A 24,663-nucleotide genomic window follows, 5' to 3' on the forward strand; every position below is an offset into this window, starting at 1 on the left:
GACGACGGACCGCAGTGCCCGTCGTCACCCGATCCGATCCGCAGACGGATGGAAAAATAGATTTTTCCTCCATTACACTTTTTCGGATCGGAGCGGGTCGGATGTCAGCGGACATGTCACCGCTGACATCCGACGCTCCATAGACCTCTATGGAGCACCCGTTCAGGTCCGCCTGAAAAACTGACAGGCGGGCCTGAACGGAACGTCAGTGTGAAAGAGGCCTAAGACTTTTGTACAAAGTACAAACAGGCATGCTCAGAACCAATGCAAAAGATCAGACAACAATACAGAAGTTGACCAAAGGTGGCGGTAAAGAGCAGAAAAACCACATGATTTGGTGAAAGTTGGCTGAAAAAGTCCTGCTGTGTGTATACAATACAAGTTCAGGGCCGACGCCCTTTGTACAAAAATCCAAGGGAAAGTTTGTACAAAGTCCTATCGTGTGTATGAGGCTTTAGCTGTTCAAGGCCCAGTCTAAAGCCTCATACACACGATAGGACTTTGTACAAACTTTCCCTTGGATTTTTGTACAAAGGGCGTCGGCCCTGAACTTGTATTGTATACACACAGCAGGACTTTTTCAGCCAACTTTCACCAAATCATGTGGTTTTTCTGCTCTTTACCGCCACCTTTGGTCAACTTCTGTATTGTTGTCTGATCTTTTGCATTGGTTCTGAGCATGCCTGTTTGTACTTTGTACAAAAGTCCTATGGTTTTCTGTACACACGATCAGACTTTGCTCCATCGGACTTTTGTTGCCAGAAAGTTTGTCCATTCGCACAGCCAACAAAAGTCCGATGAAAACCAAAAAAGTTTGTCCGATGGAGCATACACACGGTCGGATGTTGCTCCAAAACAGCTAATTTGCATGTTTGTTGTCAAAAAGTCTGATCGTGTGTATGGGCCTTAAGGTTCATTTACACTGGCAAAAAATATGCAAAAAAATATTCCAGTTCAAACACATCGTGTTTTTTTTTTTGTTTTTTTTTAAAGTGTTTTGAGTCTGCATAAAGAGTGACATAAAAACACTTGTAAAATCATATAGATACACATATAGATACACATACTTTTAAAACACAAACATGTGTAACACTACAAAAAAAAAAAAAAAATACTGGATGTTTTTGGCTTCAGACGTTTTTTTCTACAGTCAAACTCTCCAGCATTTTATCCTATGTGTCCATGCACGCATAGGCTGTTATCAACTGTTTTTGGCTGTAAAAAAAACCCCACAACTAGTGGGTTCTGAGAGGCAGCTTTCAGATGTAAAAACGTTCCAACGTTAAGAAAAAAAAAAAAACACAGAAAAACACGGCTCCCCAGCGTTTAACGTTTTTGATCCATTAAAAAAAAAAAATTTTTTTTTTAAACACTAATGCTGAAGAACGCTAAAAAACGCTATTGCAAAAACTTATAAAAATGCCAGTAACTTTGCAGTGAGTTTTTCAAAGGTTATTATAACGTCCAGTCTGCACGAGGCCTTAAGCCTCATACACACTATCAGATTATCTGCTGAGTTTTTCCTTCAGATTTACCAAATCCATGTAGTAGAAGGGCCTGCCTGATTGCATACACATTGAAACTCCTAAGGTTTGTCCTCATATTATATGGTTTTGGTAAATCTGAAGGAAAAACTCAGCAGATAATCTGATAGTGTGTATGGGGCTTAAGTCTGAAGCTTACCCTCACAGTACTCGGTTTTCCTTAGTCTTCTGAGGTAAAGGACACGCAGTGTATATCTGTCGTCTCAGAGACTGAGGAGATCCTGTTTGCATTTACTATTTAGTGATGCAGAGCCCAGCACTGAACTCATTACATAGGTGCCATGAGGATCACCCATCTCCAAATGAAGACTGAAGAGGACCAAGCGCATTGTCAGACTAGCCCAACGATTTTGGATAAAGACAAGTATAAATTAAAATAATAAAAGCATAAAATACTGATGGGTGAGTGTCCAGGCAGCTGAGCCCAGAGTTGTGCTTTACAGGGAAAAAACAAAAAACATTTAAAATCTGAACAACCAACTACGGCAACAGAGAATTGTCATACTTGTTTTATGCAAATGTAAAATGCAAGCCTAGGAGTCACTTCAGTGTTTTGAAACAACAGATGCTAGGGTAGACTTGACAATAAAAAATACAATTAAAATATTTTAGAGAAGTTCACCTTCATGTTCCCAATCCTGCAGCTCCCCCCATCCAATGACAGCATGCCGGGGGTCAGGGGCGTACCTAGAGCATTCGGCACCCAGGGCCCATCCTATATCTGGCACCCCCCCAACTGTAAAAACACCCTCCTCTGCCCATACTTTGCATTATCTACTGTCCTCAGGGACAGATCTGATCCAGAGATCCCACTGTATGGCGATCTCTAGATCGGATCTGTCCCTGGGGACAGCATTGGCATTGATGATTTGATTCAGATTTGGGAACTGACCTGCTGACAAGGCGTGTTGCTTGCTGGATGTGGATGGGATCTGAGGGCTGCAGGGAAGATGGCAAGATGCTGCTGTGACCTGCTGCTTGCTGGACGGATCTGATGGCTGCAAGATGTGGGTGTAAGTCCCCCCTTTATCAGATCAGCTCATCTACTCTATACCTGGTTTGTGAACACAGCAACACCACCCCCCCCCCCCCCCCCTTACCAGGTAAGATCACAGCTCAGCTACTATAGGTGGGTGGTAGTCACACAGCAATATACAGCACACGCCTGCCTTCTGCAACCTGTGCACGGCACACGCCTGGCACGGCACACGCCTGCCTTCTGCAACCTGTGCACGGCACACGCCTGCCTTCTGCAACCTGTGCACGGCACACGCCTGCCTTCTGCAACCTGTGCACGGCACACGCCTGCCTTCTGCAAACTGTGCACGGCACACGCCTGCCTTCTGCAAACTGTGCACGGCACACGCCTGCCTTCTGCAAACTGTGCACGGCACACGCTTGCATTCTGCATTCCCCCCCTCCCCATCAGGTCAGCTACACTATACCTGGGTGTTGGTGGACACAGCAACCCCCTTCCCCTTCTATGACAGGCCAGCACAGTTAAGGATGACAGGACAGACACACTCCTCCAGCGTCTTCTCACACCCCACACACCCCCCATCACCAGCTCACCTCGGCTCTCAGCTTCAGCTGGGAAGGTTTAGACTCCGGAAGATGATGTGGACACAGAATGTAACAGCAGCCACCCCCGTGATGAATGATGATGACACACTCAGCTCGGCTGCTCAGCAGTGGTGGGTGGAGCTAGCAGGGGAAAACAGAAACTAGACCATACTATTTCGGCCGCAGCGCTGGGGGTGTTCCAGCTCACAAAAAACTCATAAAAACAGAGCAGCCAGAGCCAGGGATTCCCTTCAGGATTCTGTCAGACAGTGTCTGAGTGCAGAGTGAACCCCATAGCAATGGCACCCAGCCACTTACACCCCCCTCAATGTGTGGCACCTGGGGCAGAACGCCCCCCGCTTGGTACGCCCCTGCTGGGGATCTACTCCCTGCACCGCTTTCACAATTTAAAAAACACTGCAGCAGTGTGGGACTCTGCCCACATGGCTGCATTATTCACAAGAGTCCTGAGAGTCAATAGACTACAAGTACTGACAGACATCCTTAGCAGCTGAAAGCTTGTAGCTCTCAATGAACTACCAGGGCGCTGGTGAACATCATTGTAGTTCATTGGATCTTCCTGGACTGAGGTAACTGCTTGCCCATAGTGGAGGTATGAGCAGACAGCGACACTGACAAGTTTGCAGGAGCCTGACACTGCACCCACTTTCTTCTGATCGCTGGTGCAATGCTTTCCAGGCTCCTAAGAAAAGAAAAAAAAAATTGTAAATGCTAATTTTTTACCTGCAAAAAATGCACAACTTATACTTTACTTGCCTGTAAATGTAATATCTTGGAATACAGTGCAGGACATAGCCTGAGCAATCATGGATCCTAGCTGGTACCTTCAAAGTAAATCAATGCTGGAAATCTTTTGAGGACAAGGCCGTTGGATGTGTCCTCTATAAGCCTACCCCACTTTGCGAGTCCTCCGTTTTGTAGCAAGCAAAGCAGCATAAGCCCCGGTTCACACTGCCCTGACTTGTCATGCGACTGGAGCAGGGGTCCTCAAACTGTGGCCCACGTAGGTCATTTACCCAACCCGCGGGAGGTGTGTTCAAGTGAGGCACGGCGGATGCCTTGATTTCAATCACTACTTCCAGGCCAGTCTTCTCATCTGGCCAACGCCATCTTGGCCACCTCCTGGGCTTTATGAGCTGTATCCACCCCCCCAGGTCACACTCATCAGCTTCATCCTGTCCCTAAGACTGTCTGGGGCTGGCCGGCTGGCCTGGCCTGCCCCACAGATCTAGCTGATATTTTCCCCATCCTTGCAGCCAGGCCTCATATTGGCTCCTGTTGCACAGGTGTGGCTACATTGATGGGCACCGGAGAGGCTGCCCTGATGGGCCACAGAGAGGCTGCCCTGATGGGCCCCAGAGAGGCTGCCTTGATGTCTTGTACCTCTGTGAAGAGGGAATGCCTCAGGTAACCATTGTTTGGTGCGTACCTGTGCCCTTGGTTCCCTGTAAAGCCTCTGTATCCAACTGATGTATTTAGTGCTAAATCCATAGCGTTTCAGGACCTCCAATAGATAGACCCACTCCACAGAGTTTTCCCCTTAGTTAGTATACAGTCTCGTTCTCCGTCCCATGACTCGTATGTTCTTCTATACTTCTTGCCCCCCCCTCCCCCCCTTCTCCTTCGAGTTAGTTATAACTAGGGATGAGCTTCGTGTTCGAGTCGAACGTACGTTCGACTCGAACATTGGCTGTTTGGCCGTTCGGCGAATTCCGAACGTTTTGGCCGTTCGCGTCAAAATTCGTGTGGCCCACAATGCACTGCGTTGGCGCAGTGCATTGCTGGCTCATGATTGGCCAAGCATGCACTGTGACCCCGCATGCTTGGCCAATCGCAGCACCAGCAGCAAGAAGAGCCATGATTGGCCACAGGCATCATAGCTCAGGCTGTGTAGTGCACGCCCCACACTATATAAGGCCGCCTTTGAGGCGGCCTCGTGTAGTGTGTTGGCATCTGAAGCAGTGGGTGTTCTGTGTACCTTCAACACAGTACACACCAATCGTTTTTGGCTGATTTCCTATCTTGCTGCTGTGTAGTGGTTGTTGTCTGTGCCCTGACTGCAGTATACACCGCTATATTCACCTCACCTATATAGCTAGTGATCTAGCTTTAACCACTTAACAACTGCCCATTGCCGATTAACGGCTTCAGGGCGGTTGTTTAACTCTGAGAGGCCGTTAATTAACGGCCTCCCAGAATTCTGCTCTCGCGCGCCCCCTGGGGCGCGCACTCGAGAGCATCCGTGACCGCAGGGTCCTGCATCACGGATCACGGTAAACGGCCGCTCGTCGCGGCCGTTTACCACGTGATCGCTCCGTCAAATGACGGAGTGATCACTTGTAAACAAACCGGCGTCAGTTCCTCCCTCCCCTCTCTGTACCGATCGGTACAGCGGAGGGGAAAGAGATCGGTGTCAGCAGCGATGTGGGCTGCATCTGCAGTGCCCACATCGCTGCTCACCGAATTTAACCCCTCAATTCCCTGCCAATACTCTGCAATACCAGTGCATACTCTGCAGTACCCTGCCATTACTCTGCAGTACCCTGCCATTACTCTGCAGTACCCCGCCATTACTCTGCAGTGCAGTACCCTGCCATTACTCTGCAGTACCCCGCCATTACTCTGCAGTACCCCGCCATTACTCTGCAGTGCAGTACCCCGCCATTACTCTGCAGTACCCTGCCTTTACTCTGCAGTACCCCCCATTACTCTGCAGTAACCCCCATTACTCTGCAGTACCTTGCCATTACTCTGCAGTACCCCCCAATACTCTGCAGTACCCGCCATTACTCTGCAGTACCCCGCCATTACTCTGCAGCGCAGTACCCTGCCATTACTCTGCAGTACCCTGCCATTACTCTGGAGTACCCCCCAATACTGTGTAGTACTCCCCAATACTCTGCAGTACCCTGCTATTACTCTGTAGTACCCCGCCAATACTCTGCAATACCCTGCCATAAATTGCCATACCCAGCCATACTCGGAGATACCCAGCCATACTCGGTGATACCCTGAAATACCCAGCCATAGACGCCCCCCACCCCTCACCGCCCTCCGGTGCTTCTACCAACTCGCCAGTACGATCAAAGCCAGAATCTTTTTTTTTATTTTTTATTTCAGGCTTCCCAGCCTAGAGGTGAGATGTGGGGTCATATTGACCCCCAGATTTCACTGTAAAGAGGACCTGTCACCCCATATTCCTATTACAAGGGATGTTTACATTCCTTGTAATAGGAATAAAAGTGATCAAAAATATATTTTTGGGGAAAAAAATGTCAAACTAAAATAAATAAAGTAAAATGAACAATAAAAAAAAATAAAAATGTTTTAAAGCGCCCATGTCCCCATGTGCTCGCATGCAGAAGCGAATGCATGCGTAAGCCCCGCCCACATATGAAAACGGTGTTCAAACCACACATGTGAGGTATCGCCGAGAACGTTAGAGCGAGAGCAATAATTCTAGTCCTAGACCTCCTCTGCAACTCAAAACATGTAACCAGTAAAAAAAAATTTAAAGCGTCGCCTATGGGGATTTTTTAAGTAGCGACGTTTGGCGCCATTCCACGGGCATGTGCAATTTTGAAGAGTGACATGTTTGATATCTACTTACTCAACATAACTTCATCTTTCACTTTATGCAAACATTGGGCTAACTTTACTGTTTTTTTTGTTTGTTTTTTAAGCACAAAACTGTTTTTTCCCCCCAAAAAACGCGTTTGAAAAATTGCTGCGCAAATACCGTGTGAGGTAAAAATTTGCAACGACCACCATTGTATTCTCCAGGGTCTTTGCTAAAAAAAAAAAAATATATAATGTCTTGGGGTTCTCTGTAATTTTCTAGCAAATAAATGATGATTTTTACATGTAGGAGAGAAATGTCAGAATTGGCCTGGGTGCTCCAGAACGCCTGATGGCGCTCCCTGCATGTTGGGCCTCTGTATGTGGCCACACTGTGTAAAAGTCTCACACATGTGGTATCGCCGTACTCGGGAATAATAGCAGAATGTGTTTTGGGGTGTAATTTGTGGTATGCATATGCTGTGTGTGTGAAATAACCTGATAATATGACAATTTTGTGGAAAAAAAAAAAAAAAAGGAAATAGGCCGTCAGTACTTCAGGTGTGATCAATTTTCAGATATTGGCACCATAGCTTGTGGACTCTATAACTTTCACAAAGACCAAATAATATCCACCAATTTGTACTTATTTTTACCAAAGATATGTAGTAGTATGAATTTTGGCCAAAATTTATGAAGAAAAAATTACTAATCTGCTAAATTTTATAACAGAAACGAAGAAAAATTCATTTTTTCGCAGAATTTTCGGTCTTTTTTCTTTTATAGCACAAAAAATAAAAAACTGAGAGGTGATTAAATACCACCAAAAGAAAGCTCTATTTGTGTGAAAAAAAGGACAAACATTTCCTATAGGTCCAGTGTTGCATGACTGAGTAATTGTCATTCAAAATGTGAGGGCACCGAAAGCTGAAAATTGGTCTGGTTATTAAGGGTGTTTAAGTGCCCAGTGGTCAAGTGGTTAATAATAGAGCTTGCAGTCAGTAGTGTTAGGAGATAGTGCGTGCTGTCTGCGTGCTCTGTACCCAGTACATACCGCTATAATATAGGGCAGGCCCCTACTTTCAAACATCCAACTTACAAACATCTCCTACTTGCAAACGCAAGGAGACAGCAGCAAGTGAGATGAAAAAAGATGGACGACAAAACAAATTATACAGGGGTGATAACCCTTCCCTATGTTTTCCAAAAAGCTTAAAAAAAGTTTTTTTGACTGGAGCTACACTTTAAAAATGTACCGGTTGAAAATTATAAACAGATTCAACTTAACACAACAAACCTACACAGTCCCTGTCTTGTTTGCACCGCCTGTATACTGCTGTTCTGAGTATATAGGGCCTGGGGGCCACACGCATTTCCTTTTTTTTTAATATGGGTACGGGGTTCCCCTTAATATGCGTACAAGACCCAAATAGGCTGGTAATGGGCAGGGAGGGCTACCCATGCCATTTTTCTGAATGATTTTCAACCATATTGCAGGAACCAGATATAACATTAAAACCGCAAGCAGTTTTAAATGGTGTTATTTCCGTTTAATGTCATTTTGTGCAGGGACTGTTCTAAACACGGGAAACACGTGGCACTTCACAGGCATACTACAGACACCCCCCAGGCACCATATTTAAAGGAATATTTCACCTTTTTTTTCACTTTAATCGTCATTAAAATCAGTGCTCCCGCCAAAACGGCCGTTTTTAAAACTTTTTTTTGCAGTGACCCATGTCCCCTGAGGCAGGAGGCAGGTCCCCAAACCCTTTTTAGGACAATATCTTGCATATTAGCCGTTAAAATTAGCACTTTCCATTTCGAACGTTCGAGTCCCATAGACTTCAATGGGGTTCTAACGTTCGTAACGAACGTGGGGGTCGTTCGCAAGTTCTGGTGCGAACCGAACCGGGGGGTATTCGGCTCATCCCTACATACCATTGTGCAAGCTGAGTAAGCCTAGCTGACAGGTAGTACAGCCATAGATTGGGTATACCGAGACCTCCCTTCAGTTGGGGCCTGAACATTAAGGAATAGCTGAATCTTGGTTTTTTGTTTAGCCAAATGAATTTGTTGATTTCTCTTTGGAGACAGTCTAGAGTGTTTTTGGGAACCGTGAGAGGAAGGGCTCTAAAAAGGAAAAGTAGTTTGGGTAATATAACCATTTTTGTATAGCTGGTATGCATCTCATCTAGTATGCGCCCCCTTTAGGGATGGGGGGAGAGTTTAGCTCATTTTAGCGGATCAAAAATAAGGTGGGTGATAATGAAGTAGTATAGCAGAGAGAGTGGATGAGCTATAAAAGAGTAAATGTGGGGATCCGAAATAAAAGTTAATTTTTGGCTGATGGTGCTAGTGCCGCAGGCTCAACTGTGTGGTGTATGGCCCCTTTTATTAACACAGCCAGGGAATGAAAGCAGGTAAAAACCTCCTAAGACGTGGACTTAGGCACTTGAGGGAGATGCCAGTATTGTGATGGCCTGGGGTGTTGAGCTAGGAGGTACAGGATGGATGTAGCAGGCTCTGGGAGGCCTGTTTACATTTAATGAGGACCTGCAGAGAACATCACAGCAAGGGGGCCGCAAATGCCAGGCCAACATTTAGTTATAGATCACTGCTGCTGTGGAGGGCCCGACCCGCCGTGGCGCGCTCTGCCGGGCTGCCGCCGTAGGAAACACCGGGGATCCGCAGGCTTGACTAGGCTGCGCTAGGCCGGAGCCAGCCACGGCCGCCCCGGGTGATAATATTGGCTGGAAATAGCACCGGGGTATCCCAGGAGGCAAGGAGCAGGAACGGAGGGGACAGATGGTGGTCCCTTACCTCGCTGAAGCTGTAGGAGACCTTTTAATTCCGGAGACTCCGGGGAGACAAGATGGCGGCGGCCGGGAGAGGGCCGTGGCGGCGAATCCCGAGTGTCCACGGACTGAATTCATAGAAATACTCCACTAGGATTGTGGAGCCGGCTGCCCTGTTCCAGGTAACGGTGGATGTTGGTAGGGATGGGTTCGCTAGGGCACAGATGTCGGTAGATTGTCCCCTGGCTGGACGGAGCTCTGCTCAAACACATCCGCCGCCATTCGCATCAGGCCACGTCCCCGAGTTGAATGATTTCATGTTATATTACAATGTAATAATAGAAATAATGCGCTTTCATCAATCTGACACCATAACAACCATGGTGCTGTGATGATTGAAGCACTAACACCAGGTGTTTGGAGTATCTTTATCTGTTGATTGTTAAACTTTCTGGAATACATATATTGCTATTGTGGTGTAGGATCTGGGCCTGTTGTCCCTCCATCCCTCTCTTTCCTTCTCTCTCCTTCCCTTCCTATCTTTCTTTCTTTCTTTCTTTCTTTCTTTCTTTCTTTCTTTCTTTCTTTCTTTCTTTCTTTCTTTCTTTCTTTCTTTCTTTCTTTCTTTCTTTCTTTCTTTCTTTCTTTCTTTCTTTCTTTCTTCCTTCCTTCCTTCCTTCCTTCCTTCCTTCCTTCCTTCCTTCCTTCCCTCCTTCCTTCCTCCATCCCTCATTCATCTCAGACTTGAACCACACCCCCCTTGAGCCACGCCCTTTAAGCCACACCCACTATTTAATTTGAGCCCACCATTTTTTGTGGGGAGGGGGGCTGTTTTTCGGGGGGGGGGGGCATACAACATTTTGCTATGGGGCCCTGTGATTTCTAGTTACGCCCTTGCATTGAAGTTCCATTTGGGTAGGGGGTATCTGATGTATAGGAGTGACTCTGCTGCAATGGGCAACTCTGATGTATAGAGTGGCCCCTGAGGTATAGAAGGTACTCTGATTTGATGGGAGTCTGTGATGTGATGAGGGACTCTGATGTGATGGAGAACCTCTACTAGATGGCGCCACCTTATGGCCACTAGATGGTGCCACCTTATGGCCACTAGATGGTGCCACCTTATGGCCACTAGATGGTGCCACCTTATGACCACTAGATGGCGCCACCTTATGGCCTCTAGATGGAGCCACCTAATGACCATTAGATGGAGCCACCTAATGGCCACTAGATGGCGCCACCTTACGGCCACTAGATGGCGCCACCTTACGGCCACTAGATGGAGCCACCTTATGACCTCTAGATGGAGCCACATTATCATCTCTAGATGGCACTTTATAGGAATAAAATAGTTTATTACTATGAATGATCATCAGCTCAATCTAGTAGCCAGAATGCAGCATTTACATAGTTCACTGCTGTTAATCTATTGTTAAAGGGACAATTAAACTTTTGAACTGAGTAGAAAAGCCTGTGGTCTTCCAGCATGCTGCAGAGAAGGACCATGGCTCTCTGTGTGAGCGCAGTGGTCTCCCTGCAGAGGTTTGCCTTGTCTCCTGTGAGAGCATGTTGCCATGCTCAGGAGTTGGAGCCGATGAATCCCTGCACTCACAGTTCTTTCTTAGCCAATTGGAATTGAGTGATGCTTGACATCAACACAGTACACTCTTGGTGAAAAAGACGTACTGCAGGGGCTAGCTACAGATTGAAGGTAAGTATTACAGCCAGAGCTTGTCTTCTTCTAAAAATAAACTCTAATGAAAAATTATCTGGTAGTTTGCCTTTAAACTCCGAAATAGAACAACAGCACCCGTTCACTTTTTTTTCTTTGTTTTTGCAGTCTTGGCCTTGCAGTCAATCTCAGAAGCTGCCTCCATCTCTCCTCGCCTGCCCAAACAATTGGTCATGACCGCCATCATTGTGGCGAACCAGGAATCGCTTAACCTGGATCAGTTGTCTTTGAGCTGGGAACATAATGGGCGCCCCCTGGTGGAGTACAAAGATAATATCATGACCTCTCATGAGCCCAGGGCATTGATGCCTCAGGAGAAGTTTCATATGGGTAACGTCTCTCTGATCCTTATTAATATCACCAAGAACGACACCGGAAACTACACCTGCATGATCGAATATGATGGGACGCAACAGATCATCCAATACTATCTTCAAGTAGAGAGTAAGGTTGAACCAATACATCGTTGTAATGCAATGAACAGGAAACAAAATCTGGAAAATAGGCAAAACAGAGTCTTGCTTATCATTTTAGAACAGCATTTCTCAACTTTTTCAGTTGTAGCACCGCTAAAACTATGCAAAATCCTGAAGCACCCCCTTCATTACACCAGAGTCTCCCTATACATGAGAGCCTCCCATCACATCAGCTTCACCCCTAGATATCAGAGACCACTTATTTATGAGTCTTACCATACATCAGCATCCCCCATCATATCCAAGGTTCTTCATCACATCAGAGGCCCCCTTTCACATAAGAGACCCCATCACATCAGTGTCGCCCCTAGACATCAAAGACAACCTATTTATGAGTGTCACCATCACATCAGCATCCCCCTATCATATCTGAGACTCTCCATCACATCAGAGGCACCCCATCACCTCAGAGTGCCCCCATACTTCAGAGGCCCCTCTATACGTGAGTCCCTCCATCTCACGAGCATTGCCCCATATATCAAAGACCCTCTATACATGAGTCTCATCATCACATCAGCATCCCCTATCATATCTGAGATTCTCCCTCACATCAGAGGCTCCCTTTGACATCTGAGACCCCATCACCTAAGAGTACTCCCATACTTCATAGGCCCCTCTATAAGTGAGTCCCCCCATCTCATGAGCATCACTCCTATATATCAGAGACACCATATACATGAGTCCCACCATCACATCAGCATCCTCCCCATCATATCAGAGGTTCTCCATCACATCAGAATCCCCCTTCACATCAGAGACCCCATCACCTCAGATTTCCCCCTATACCTATACCCCTATGCCCCTTTATACGTCCATAAATTAGAGACCCCCTATATATATGAGTCCCACCATCACATCAGATGGTGGGACATTATATCAGAGGTTCTCCATCACATCAGAGTCCCTCATCACATCACAGACTCCCATCAAATCAGAGTACCTTCTATTCCTCAGGGGCCACTCTATACATCAGAGTTGCCCATTGCAGCAGAGTCACCCCTATACATCAGATACCCCCTACCCAAATGGAACTTCAGTGCAGGGGCGTAACTAGAAATCATAGAGCCCCATAGCAAAATGTTGTATGCCCCCCCGCAAACAGCCCCCCTCCCCACAAATTAAATAGTGGGCGTGGCTTAAAGGGCGTGGCTCAAAGGGGTGTGCTTCAAGTCTGAGGCCGCGTACACACGGGCGGACTGTTCGCCCAACCTTGTCCGCTGAACAGTGTTTGGGCGGACAGTCCGCTCGTGTGTGGGCTTTCAGCGGACAGTTTCAGCGGACAGTTGGACGGACAAAGTCTTTCGGAAATTCCGAAAAACTGTCCGCTGAAACTGTGTTTGAGCGAACAGTCCGCCCGTGTGTGGGCCTGTCCGCTGTACTTTCGAAATGAGCGGACTGTTGCCGCTCGGAAAGTCCGCCCATTTCGAGCGCGTGTACAGGTAGGCGGGGCCCGCGAAGGAGACGTCGCGGGCTCCGCCGCCTGGAATGGGCTTAAAGGGGAACCCCAACGCCGAAAAAAATCGGCGTGGGGGTTCCCCCAAAGTCCACACCAGACCCTTGTCCGAGCACGCTACCCGGCCGGCCAGGAAAGGGGGGCGAGCGAGCGCGCCCCCCCTCCTGAGCCGTACCAGGCCGCGTGCCCTCAACATGGGGGGTGCCTTGGGGAAGGGGGGGCCGCGCGGCCCCCCCCACCCCAAAGCACCTTGTCCCCATGTTGATGAGGACAAGGGCCTCTTCCCGACAACCCTGGCCGTTGGTTGTCGGGGTCTGCGGGCGGGGGGCTTATCGGAATCCGGGAGCCCCCTTTAAGAAGGGGGCCCCCGGATACCGGCCCCCCACCCTATGTGAATGAGTATGGGGTACAATGTACCCCTACCCATTCACCTGTGAAATAAAGTACAAAAAAAAACACAACACATGGAAAAAGTATTTTATTGCACAGCTCCGGGGGTCTTCCGTCTTCGGGAGTCTTCTCGCCGGACTCCTCCGCTATGTGTGTGTAGCTCTTTTGCTAGCGGAGGAGTCCGGCTTTCTTCCTCCCCGCCGCCGGCCTCTTCTCCCGACTTCGGGGGTCTTGTCCCCCTCTTCGGTTCTTCTGCCGGGCCACCGCGCCTTCTTGTAGCTCTTTTACAGGCGGTGGCCCGGTCTTCTGTCGCCGCTGTCGTCGCCGCCGCCGCCGCCGCCGCCTTCCGTTCTTGTTCTTCTTCTTGTTCTTCTTCTTCTTCTCCTGGAGATGTTGACTCGACGAGCTCTCCGGCCGGAATGCCAGGGACACGCTCCGCTGCCACTTATATAGTGACAATGGGGCGGTGTCACATGGTATATGTCACATGGGTTGGTCACATGGGTTGATGTCACATGGGGACTATGACATCGTAAGGGGGCGGGGTCACCATGTGACCAACCCATGTGACATATACCATGTGACCCCGCCCCATTGTCACTATATAAGTGACCGCACAGCGCGGCTCTGGCATTCCGGCCGGAGAGCTCGTCGAGTCAACATCTCCAGGAGAAGAAGAAGAAGAACAAGAAGAAGAACAAGAACGGAAGGCGGCGGCGGCGGCGGCGGCGACGACAGCGGCGACAGAAGACCGGGCCACCGCCTGTAAAAGAGCTACAAGAAGGCGCGGTGGCCCGGCAGAAGAACCGAAGAGGGGGACAAGACCCCCGAAGTCGGGAGAAGAGGCCGGCGGCGGGGAGGAAGAAAGCCGGACTCCTCCGCTAGCAAAAGAGCTACACACACATAGCGGAGGAGTCCGGCGAGAAGACCCCCGAAGACGGAAGACCCCCGGAGCTGTGCAATAAAATACTTTTTCCATGTGTTGTGTTTTTTTTTGTACTTTATTTCACAGGTGAATGGGTAGGAGTACATTGTACCCCATACTCATTCACATAGGGTGGGGGGCCGGTATCCCGGGGCCCCCTTCTTAAAGGGGGCTCCCGGATTCCGATAAGCCCCCCGCCCGCAGACCCCGACAACCAACGGCCAGGGTTGTCGGGAAGAGGCCCTTGTCCTCATCAACATGGGGACAAGGTGCTTTGGGGTGGGGGGGCCACGCGGCCCCCCCTTCCCCAAGGCACCCCCCCATGTTGAGGGCACGCGGCCTGGTACGGCTCAGGAGGGGGGGCGCGCTCGCTCGCCCCCCTTTCCTGGCCGGCCGGGTAGCGTGCTCGGACAAGGGTCTGGTGTGGACTTTGGGGGAACCCCCACGCCGATTTTTTTCGGCGTTGGGGTTCCCCTTTAATCCCATTCCAGGCGGCGGAGCCCGCGACGTCTCCTTCGCGGGCCCCGCCTACCTGTACACGCGCTCGAAATGGCCGGATTTGCCTCCTTACGTGGGCGAGTCCGTTCATTTCAAAAGTTGAGCCAACTGTTTGGCAAACAGTTCGCTGAAACAGTCCGCTCGTGTGTGGGCAAGTCCGCTCATGCAAATTTTGAGCGGACTGTTTGACAAACTGTTTGCCGAACAAGGTTGGGCGAACAGTCCGCGCGTGTGTACGCGGCCTGAGAGGAAGGAAGGAAGGAAGGAAGGAAGGAAGGAAAGGAAGGAAGGAAGGAAAGAAAGAGAAAGAAAGAAAGAAAGAAAGAAAGAAAGAAAGAAAGAAAGAAAGAAAGAAAGAAAGAAAGAAAGAAAAAAGAAAAGAGAGGGATGGAGGGACAACAGGCCCAGATCCTACACCACAATAGCAATATATGTATTCCAGAAAGTTTAACAATCAACAGATAAAGATACTCCAAACACCTGGTGTTAGTGCTTCAATCATCACAGCACCATGGTTGTTATGGTGTCAGGATGATTAAAGCGCATTATTTCTATTATTACATTGTAATATAACATGAAATCGTTCAACTCACCTTAATGCAGAATCAGTGGGAGCCCCGAGTGTGTCACTTGCCACTTCGCCTGCCACTAGATGCCAATGTGGAAAAACACGGCATTATCCCCCTCCCCCCATAGTCCTCCATCAGTATAGACCCTCCTCCATCAGTACAGACCCCCTGGACAAACCAGCCCCATCTGTACAGACCCCCCAGGACAACTCAACCACCTCCATTTGTACAGACCTCCTCCAGGAGTACAGAACCCCCCAGGACAATTCACCCCCCCCAGGAGTACAGACCCCCAGGAGAATTCACCCCCCCAAGGAGTACAGACCCCCCCAGGACAATTCACCCCCCGAGGAGTACAGACGCCCCCAGGACAATTCACCCCCCAGGAGTACAGACCCCCAGAAGAATTCACCCCCCAGGGAGTACAGACCCCTCCCAGGAGAATTCATCACCCTCAGGGGTACAGACGCCCCCAGGACAATCCCCCCCAGGAGTACAGACCCCCCCAGGACTCATTGTGCTCATCTCCACACCTTTTACAGAACCAGGGGGCGAAGCCTGGGTGGCAAGAAAGTGGACAATAGAAATGGAGCTCTACTTCTATTGCAGCCGCTTTCAATGGTCTTAACTGGTCTTCTGTAAAATGGTGACGGAGACAGAAATGACCAGTGCCGCGGACCTCTAGCGGCTTCAAGGAAAAAAAAAGTTGCCAAGTACAGTATGCATTCCTCATCCTCCCCGGGCCCCACTCGGCTGCAGGCCCCATATGCTTCACAATACTGAGGAACTCTGGTTGAGAAACACTGTTTTAGAAACACGACAGTCTCTTCTGCAATATGAAATATTTCAGGGTTGCACTTGCTCAGGGATAGGGGTGGGGTTTACTTTGACTCTATTAGAACTGTAAACTAATGGGAATTAGTCTTTTTTTTCAGCCTAAATTACTACATACATTATTTAGCCAAAAGGATTTGGACGCTTGACCATCACACCTACATGAGCTTGCTGGACTTCTCATTCCAAAACCAGGACTTGGCGTCCACTCTTCTGGGAAGGCTTTCTGCAAGATTTTGGAAGGTGTTTGTGGGAAATTGTGCTCATTTGTGCAGTCAGGTACTGATGTTGGATGAGAAGACCTGGCTCACAATCAAAGTTCCAACTTATCCCAAAAGAAGTTCAGTAGGGTGGAGGTCTGTTCCTCCACACAAAACTCATCAAACTGTGTCTTTATGAAGCTGGCTTTGTTCACAAGGGCACAGTCATACTGGAACAGAAAAGGGTCCTCATAAAACCTTAAGGTTGGAAGAGCACAATAGTCTATAATGTATTTACATAATGTAACATAGCAGTACCCATCACCGATTGTCAATGTTCCATAAACCAGCCATATAGGGTACATAAAATATAGTCATGATCAGATTAATGTTGAAGAGGAAAGATTAACACTGAAACCCTAGGGTTATACTATTAGTATAGAAATGTATGATGGTATTTGGTCAGGGTGGATGGATTCTAAACTTCTCCACACCAAAGGATTTCCGCAGTTTCCTTCGTTGGGTGCCTGAATGGTTCCAATGATAAAGCGGAAGTTTAGTTATGGATATTTTACATATGTTACATTGATCCAGTTTGGACCGATGGAAGCATGTACAGTTTCTCACAAAAGTGAGTACACCCCTCACATTTTTGTAAATATTTTATTCTATCTTTTCATGTGACAACACTGAAGAAATTACACAATGTAAAGTAGTGAGTGTACAGCTTGTAAAAGAGTGTAAATTTACTGTCCCCTCAAAATAACTCAACACACTAATGACTGTCTAAACCGCTGGCAACAAAAGTGAGTACACCCCTAAGTGAAAATGTCCAAATTGGGCCCAAAGTGTCAATATTTTGTGTGGCCACCATTATTTTCCAGCACTGCCTTAACCCTCTTGGGCATGGAGCTCACCAGAGCTTCTGAGGTTGCCACTGGAGTCCTCTTCCCCTCCTCCATGACGATATCACAGAGCTGGTGGATGTTGGAGACCTTGCGTTCCCCCACCTTCCGTTTGAGGATGTCCCACAGATGCTCAATAGGGTTTAGGTCTGGGGACATGCTTGGCCAGTCCATCACCTTTACCCTCAGCTTCTTTAGCAAGGCAGTGGTCATCTTGGAGGTGTGTTTGGAGACGTTATCATGTTGGAATACTGCCCTGCGGCCCAGTCTCTGAAGGGAGGGGATCATGCTTGGCTTCAGTATGTCACAGTACATGTTGGCATTCATGGTTCCCTCAATGATCTGTAGCTCCCCAGTGCCGGCAACACTCATGTAACCCCTGAACATGACACTCCCACCACCATGCTTGACTGTAGGCAAGACACAATTGTCTTTGTCCTCCTCACCTGTTTGCCGCCACACACGCTTGACACCATCTGAACCAAATAAGTTTATCTTGGTGTCATCAGACCACAGGACATGGTTCCAGTACTCCATGTCCTTAGTCTGCTTGTCTTCAGCTGGCTTTCTTGTGCATTATCTTTAGAAGAGGCTTCCTTCTGGGATGACAGCCATGAAGACCAATTTGATGCAGTGTGCGGCATATGGTCTGAGCACTGACAGGCTGACCCCCCACCCCTTCAACCTCTGCAGCAATGCTGGCAGCACTCATACGTCTATTTCCCAAAGACAACCTCCGGATATGAGACTGAGCATGTGCACTCAACTTTTTGGTCGACCATGGCGAGGCCTGTTCTGAGTGGAAACAGTCCTGTTAAACTGCTGTGTGGTCTTGGCCACCATGCTGCAGCTCAGTATCAGGGTCTTGGCAATCATCTTATAGCCTAGGCCAGGGATGTGCAATTAGCGGACCTCCAGCTGTTGCAGAACTACAATTCCCATCATGCCTCTGCCTCTGGGTGTCATGCTTGTGGCTGTCAGAGTCTTGCTATGCCTCATGGGACTTGTAGTTCTGCAACAGCTGGAGGTCCGCTAATTGCAAATCCCCGGCCTAGGCCATCTTTATGTAGAGCAACAATTTTTTTTCTTCAGATCCTCAGAGAGTTATTTGCCATGAGGTGCCACTTCCAGTGACCAGTATGAGAGAGTGAGAGCGATAACACCAAATTTAACACACCTGCTCCCCATTCACACCTGAGACCTTGTAACACTAACGAGTCACATGACACTGGAGAGGGAAAATGGCTAACTGGGCCCAATTTGGAAATTTTCACTTAGGGGTGTACTCACTTTTGTTGCCAGCGGTTTAGACATTAATGGCTGTGTGTTGTTATTTTGAGGGGACAGCAAATTTACACTGTTATACAAGCTGTACACTCACTACTTTACATTGTAGCAAAGTGTCATTTCTTCAGTGTTGTCACATGAAAAGGTATAATAAAATATTTACAAAAATGTGAGGGATGTACTCACTTTTGTGAGATATTGTATATGTCATACCTGTGAGATCCTCGTGGGAGCTGGAAATCACTGTAGTACGCATCACAACTACAGTGGTCACTGTCAGTTTCTTGGGGCTTTTTGCATTGAGAAAATGCTAAGTGTTTTCTGAATAGTGCCCCAGCTCAGCGGATGACCCCCTGTATTCACTAAGCAGAAGGGCGACTCCTCAGCACGAGACCCAGAAGCTAGAGGAGATCACTGTAGTAGGGCTTCCAACTACAGTGATTTCCAGCTTCCACGGGGAATGCCACAGGTATGGCATATACAGTACTTACTTCCAATAGAACTACTGTGTGTAAAAATTACTATAGCTAAACTTCATCTTTAAACCGCCACACCAAGTATCAATTGTCCAGGTACAAATATCTTCCAATATGCATTTGGATACAGGATGGAGCCAACACAATTTGGGAGCCTCAAAATCACCTCCTTTATCAGGGCTTAAAAATGGGAAGATGCATGCTGGCCAGAATGGAATTTGTTCACTGGAGGAGTGTGAAGTCCTTTAACAGGATGGCACTCATCCTGTCTAAAAACGTTATATTCTCATCTTCTATTCTGCCCAGCATGCATCATTCCCCATTTTCAAGCCCTGATGAAGGAAGCCATTCTGAAGCTCCCGAAATGTGTTGGCTCCATCCTTTGTGGAATAAATTTGTACCTGGACAATTCATTATTGATGTGGTTCTTCAATCCCAGATCCATGATGGGATATATGACACAGCAAGCAGTAAATAAAGTAACAGATTACTTTCAAAATGATAATACGATGGCTATCCAATCAACTCCCTCGAAGAGAACATTTTCGGAATTAATAGATTATTGTACAGTCAACACATGAATACCAATTAATTTTATTTGATGTGATGGAGGAGAACCCTTACACTTATTCTTCTCTTTCCCAGAATACCAGATCAAGTTGACTGATCTGTCACGCAAGAAGTTTGTGGAGACCAGTGATAAGGATGGTAAGACCTATATTCTAATTATTACTCACTTGCTTTTCTTTACCTTCTGAAATCCTTTTCTGCAAGCAGTGTGTGGTGGGAACTATGTTCTATTTTACGGGTGGGCAACCCCCCGGCACTGGTGCCACGAGCGGCACTCAAAGCCTCTTTTACCGGCACTGGACTCCCTCCCCATCAGCAGAGTGGGGCAGGGAAGTGTCGGTGAGACACTAATGCATTCCAGTCTCAGAGTTCCCCACTCCGCACTGAGGGGGAGGCACTGCGCCCCCACACATTGTAAAAGATGGGGAACATTGTTTGGTTATCTAACTTTGCTGTAGCTGTGATCATCAGCTTTTGTGATGGGGAAGAGATTGGGTGCAGTTCTGCTGGGGGGGGGGGGGGGGTGGTCCTTGTTTCCAGGAGGAGGACTGTCATTGGCCACTGCTAAAGCCAATCAAAGTCATGCTAGCCCCGCCCAACATCTAGAGGAAGACGACTCGCTTGGTTGTCACTACCAATCTCAGAAAGAAGGGATTTCACTGATGGAGAAAACCCCAATCAGGTGACAGTTTGTGGAATTATTGTTGAGTTTCTGTGAACTTTGTTGAAATTATTCCTGAACCTTTGCGTCACTTACTACTGAACCCCGGCACTCTGTGTCCCTTTAAGCCACAGTCAGTATTCAGCGCAATTATAATCACACCCAACTTTTCCTGTGGTGCAGAGCGCCGCACTTTTCCTCAGCTGCGGGGGCCCAACTTATGATCCTGCACACAGGCCCACTGCTTTCACAAAATGCCCCTGACCTGAGCTCATCATTGCACATCCATTCCAGATGCTTACATGTGACATCACATACATCACATACATCTCATACATCACATACATCCCATACATCACATACATCACATACATCTCATACATCACATGCATCACATACATCCCATACAAGCACGTGGGCTGGATGCGAGAGGCGGATCAGCAGGATGAGTGTGACAGGACAGGTAGATGTGTCTCATCTCTGTTTCCTTTCACTTCTCTGCATATCACACATATCATAGATGAGAAGAGTGAACGGCAATAGAGAAGATGAGAGGAGGGTACAGCAGTGGGGAAAATGAGCAGAAGGGGTTCAGAGGTGGGACAGAAGAGCAGGAGGGTACAGTGGTGGGGCAGATGTGCAGGAGGTAAAGTAGCGGGAGGGATGAGAAGGGGGTTCAGCGGTGGGACAGAATATCGGGGGGGTACAGTGATGGGGCGGAAGAGCAGGGGGTTACATTGGTGGGGCAGATGAGCGGGGGGGATTCAATGTTGGAGAAGATGAAAAGGGGGTTCAGTGGTGGGACAGATGAGCATGGGGGTTCAGTGTTGGGGAAGATGAGAAGGGGTTACAGAGGTGGGACAGAAGAGCAGGGGGATACAGTGGTGGGGCAGATGTGAAAGGAGGTGCATTAGTGGGACAGATGAGCAGGGGGTTACAGTGGTTGGGCAGATGAGCAGGGGTACAGGGGTGGGGCAGATGTACAGGGGGGGTACAGTGGAAGGGCAGAGGAGAAAGGAGGTACATTGGTGGAATAGATGAGCAGGGGGAACAGATGTGGGATGGATGTACAGGGAGGTAAAGTGGTGGGGCAGATGAGAAGATAAGTTCAGTGTTAGGACAGATGAGAAGATGGTTCAATTGTAAGACAGAAAAGCGTGGGGGTACGGCAGTGGGGCATATGTGCAGGGAGGTACAGTGGTGGGGCAGATGAGAAAGGGGGAACATTGGTGGGGCAGATGAGCAGAGGGTTACTGGGGGGGGGGACAGATGAGCAGGGGGTTACAGTGGTGGAACAGATGAGCAGGGGGTACAGTGGTGGGGCAGATGTGCAGGGTGGTACAGTGGTGGGGCAGATGTGCAGGGGGGTACAGTGGTGGGGCAGATGTGCTGGGTGGTACAGTGGTGGGGCAGATGTGCAGGGGGTTACAGTGGTGGGACAGAGGAGCAGGGGGGTACAGTGGTGAAACTAATTTGCAGGGGGGGGGGGGCACAGTGATCTCAGGTGTGAAGGTGCATGAATTGGAGCTGATCTGAAGTGTGGAGTTGATGGAATTGGGGCTGATCTCAGGCGTGAGAATGTGGGATGTTAATTTCTCACTACTACTCAAGTAGTTTACAGCATTTACTTTATAGAAAATGCTTTTCGTGATTGAGATTGTGAAGTTTTTCGTTATAAAATCGTCACTCTCAATTTCTTCGAAAAGTATTTTTCAGCACACTGTGCTCAAAAAGTTGCCTACCCTGTTCTAGAATCTAGATCATTGGTGAATAATTCTAACACAGATTGAATAATGAATGTTGCATTATAACGATACCAGCTGGGCTCACCAATCCCTAGTGGTTGGCAGCCATATGGGCCATCCAATATGATGATGATAGATCGGGCAAAAGTTTCAAGAAGGCTGTCCTAAAAACACCTTTCAATTTTTTCCCCCCAGTTTTGGATATATTGGAAAAGAAAAAGAACCTTTGTCCTTACTGCCGTCACTATTTGTTCTGGTGGTCTTTGTCACTGGGATAGAAAGTGATGGGAAATATAAACCAGCCCTGATAAAGAAGGCTGCTAAGACCCCCAAAACCCATTGAATGGTGCCAATCCCTAGAGGTTGGAAATCATATGGGCCACCCACTATGACGATAGTAGGTGGTGCCCTCTGTATTACAGTAAGCTGAAGCAAAATTGTGTTGGATTCAACTTCTGTGTCTTATTGAAGAGTAAAAGTGATTATAAAGGGTCGTTTTTATTTTAAGTTTAAAATAACAAACATGTCATAATTACCTCCACTGTGCAGCTCGTTTTGCACAGAGTGGCCCCCGAATAGGGATGAGCCGAACACCCCCCAGTTCGGTTCGCATCAGAACTTTTGAACAGACCGCAAATTCGTACGAACTTTAGAACCCCATTGAAGTCTATGGGACTCGAATGTTCGAAATAAAAAGTGCTCATTTTAATGGCTAATATGCAAGACACTGTCCTAAAAAGGGTTTGGGGACCTGGCTCCGGCCCCAGGGGACATGGGTCAAAGCCTAAAATGTTTTTAAAAATGGCCGTTTTGGCGGGAGCACTGATATTAATGATGATTAAAGTGAAAAAAAAGTGAAATATTCCTTTAAATATTGTGCATGGGGGGTGTCTATAGTATGCCTGTGAAGTGCCACGTGTTTCCCGTGTTTAGAACAGTCCCTGCACAAAATGACATTTAACGGAAAAAAAAGTCATTTAAAACTGCTTGCGGTTTTAATGTAATATCTGATTCCGGCAATATGGATGAAAATCATTGAGAAAAATGGCATGGGTAGCCCCCCCTGCCCATTACCAGCCCCTTTGGGTCTTGTACGGATATTAAAGGGAACCCAGTACCCATATTAAAAAAGGAAAGACGTGGGGCCCCCAGGCCCTATATACTCAGAACAGCAGTATACAGGGGGTGCAAACAAGACAGGGACTGTGTAGGTTTGTTGTGTTAAGTAGAATCTGTTTGTAATTTTCAACTGGTACATTTTTAAAGTGTAGCTCCAGTCAAAAAATCTATTTTTAAGCTTTTTGGAAAACATAGGGAAGGGTTATCACCCCTGTATAATTTGTTTTGCCGTCCGTCTTTTTTCATCTCACTTCCTGTTGTCTCCTTCCGTTTGCAAGTATCAGACGTTTGTAAGTTGGATGTTTGAAAGTAGGGGCCTGCCCTATATGCTCTGCAGAAATGGCGGAACAAGGTGTTGGTGTTGCCACAACATTGTAAGCCCTCAAAGTGACTCTTGGTGGGCGCTGGCATGCCCTGATTTGAACGATTATATCAAGAATTGTAATTACATGCCATTGTTGAACAGTGGTAGAAAAAATGGGCCTTTGGTGGTTGTGGTGCTGGTGCCACAACACTATAAGTCCTCACAGTTACTCTCCGTGGGCACAGGAACGGGCCCTGCTGTGAAATATTATATCAAGAATTGTAATTACATGCCCCTGTTAAACAGGGGCTGAAAAATTGGGCCTTAGGCACTGGTGCTTGTGCCACAACACTGCAACCTCTCCCATATACTCTAGTTGTAGTGCAGGAATGAGCCCTGCTGCAAATCATTGCATCAAAAATTTTAATTAAACGCCCCTGTTAAACAGGGGCTAAAAAATTGGGCCTTAGGCACTGGTGCTGGTGCCGCGACACTGCAACCTTTCCCATATACTCTAGTTGTGGCGCAGGAATGAGCCCTGCTGCAAAGCATTGCATCAAAAATTGAAATTACATGCCCCTGTTAAACAGGGGCTTAAAAATTGGGCTGGTGGCATCACCCAGAACCAAAAATGTTCTTCCAAGATATCAGCGGAGGAGGAAGAGGATAGACGATCAACATAACAGGACAGTCACTCAGCATCAGCATAGGCAGTCTTGAAGGGATGTGATATTTAAAAAAAAAATATTCAGTTACATCAGCTTCAGGTGCTTGGTAGCTGTGGGTGATCCAAGACTGATTCATCTTTATGAAGGTCAGTCGATTAACCGAGTCGGTTACTATGATCGATGAGCCACCAGCAGCACTGATGGTGCGTTCCGAAAGAACGCCGGATGCAGGATAGGCCAGTAGCTCAATTGCATACTGTGCAAGCTCTGGCCAGCGATCCATCCTCAAGACCCAGTAAGCCAGAGGATTTTCGGTGGGAAAGGTGTCCAAGTCTGACCTTGCCCCTAGGTATTCCTACACCATGTA

General features: G+C 47.7%; 1 protein-coding gene and 1 long non-coding RNA gene across 2 annotated transcripts in view; one reads left to right on the top strand and one right to left on the bottom strand.

Moving 5' to 3' along the window:
* LOC143923672 (uncharacterized) overlaps positions 1–24,663 on the bottom strand; it is an 80,496-nt gene that overhangs the window by 5,524 nt on the left and 50,309 nt on the right. The gene's annotated exons all lie outside the window — the stretch shown is intronic.
* The window catches only part of LOC143923670 (uncharacterized), a 32,501-nt gene continuing 19,146 nt past the window's right edge, over positions 11,309–24,663 (top strand). Inside the window, exons 1-2 of the mRNA XM_077447480.1 lie at positions 11,309–11,660; positions 19,875–19,937. Coding sequence (XP_077303606.1) covers positions 11,390–11,660; positions 19,875–19,937 — 334 coding nt within the window. The 5' untranslated portion in view covers positions 11,309–11,389. The remainder of the gene's footprint in view (positions 11,661–19,874; positions 19,938–24,663) is intronic.

Source organism: Lithobates pipiens, unplaced genomic scaffold, assembly GCF_037356315.1.
Source record: "Lithobates pipiens isolate NorthernLeopardFrog02 unplaced genomic scaffold, aLitPip1_a1.2 Scaffold_22, whole genome shotgun sequence".
Taxonomy (NCBI): domain Eukaryota; kingdom Metazoa; phylum Chordata; class Amphibia; order Anura; family Ranidae; genus Lithobates; species Lithobates pipiens.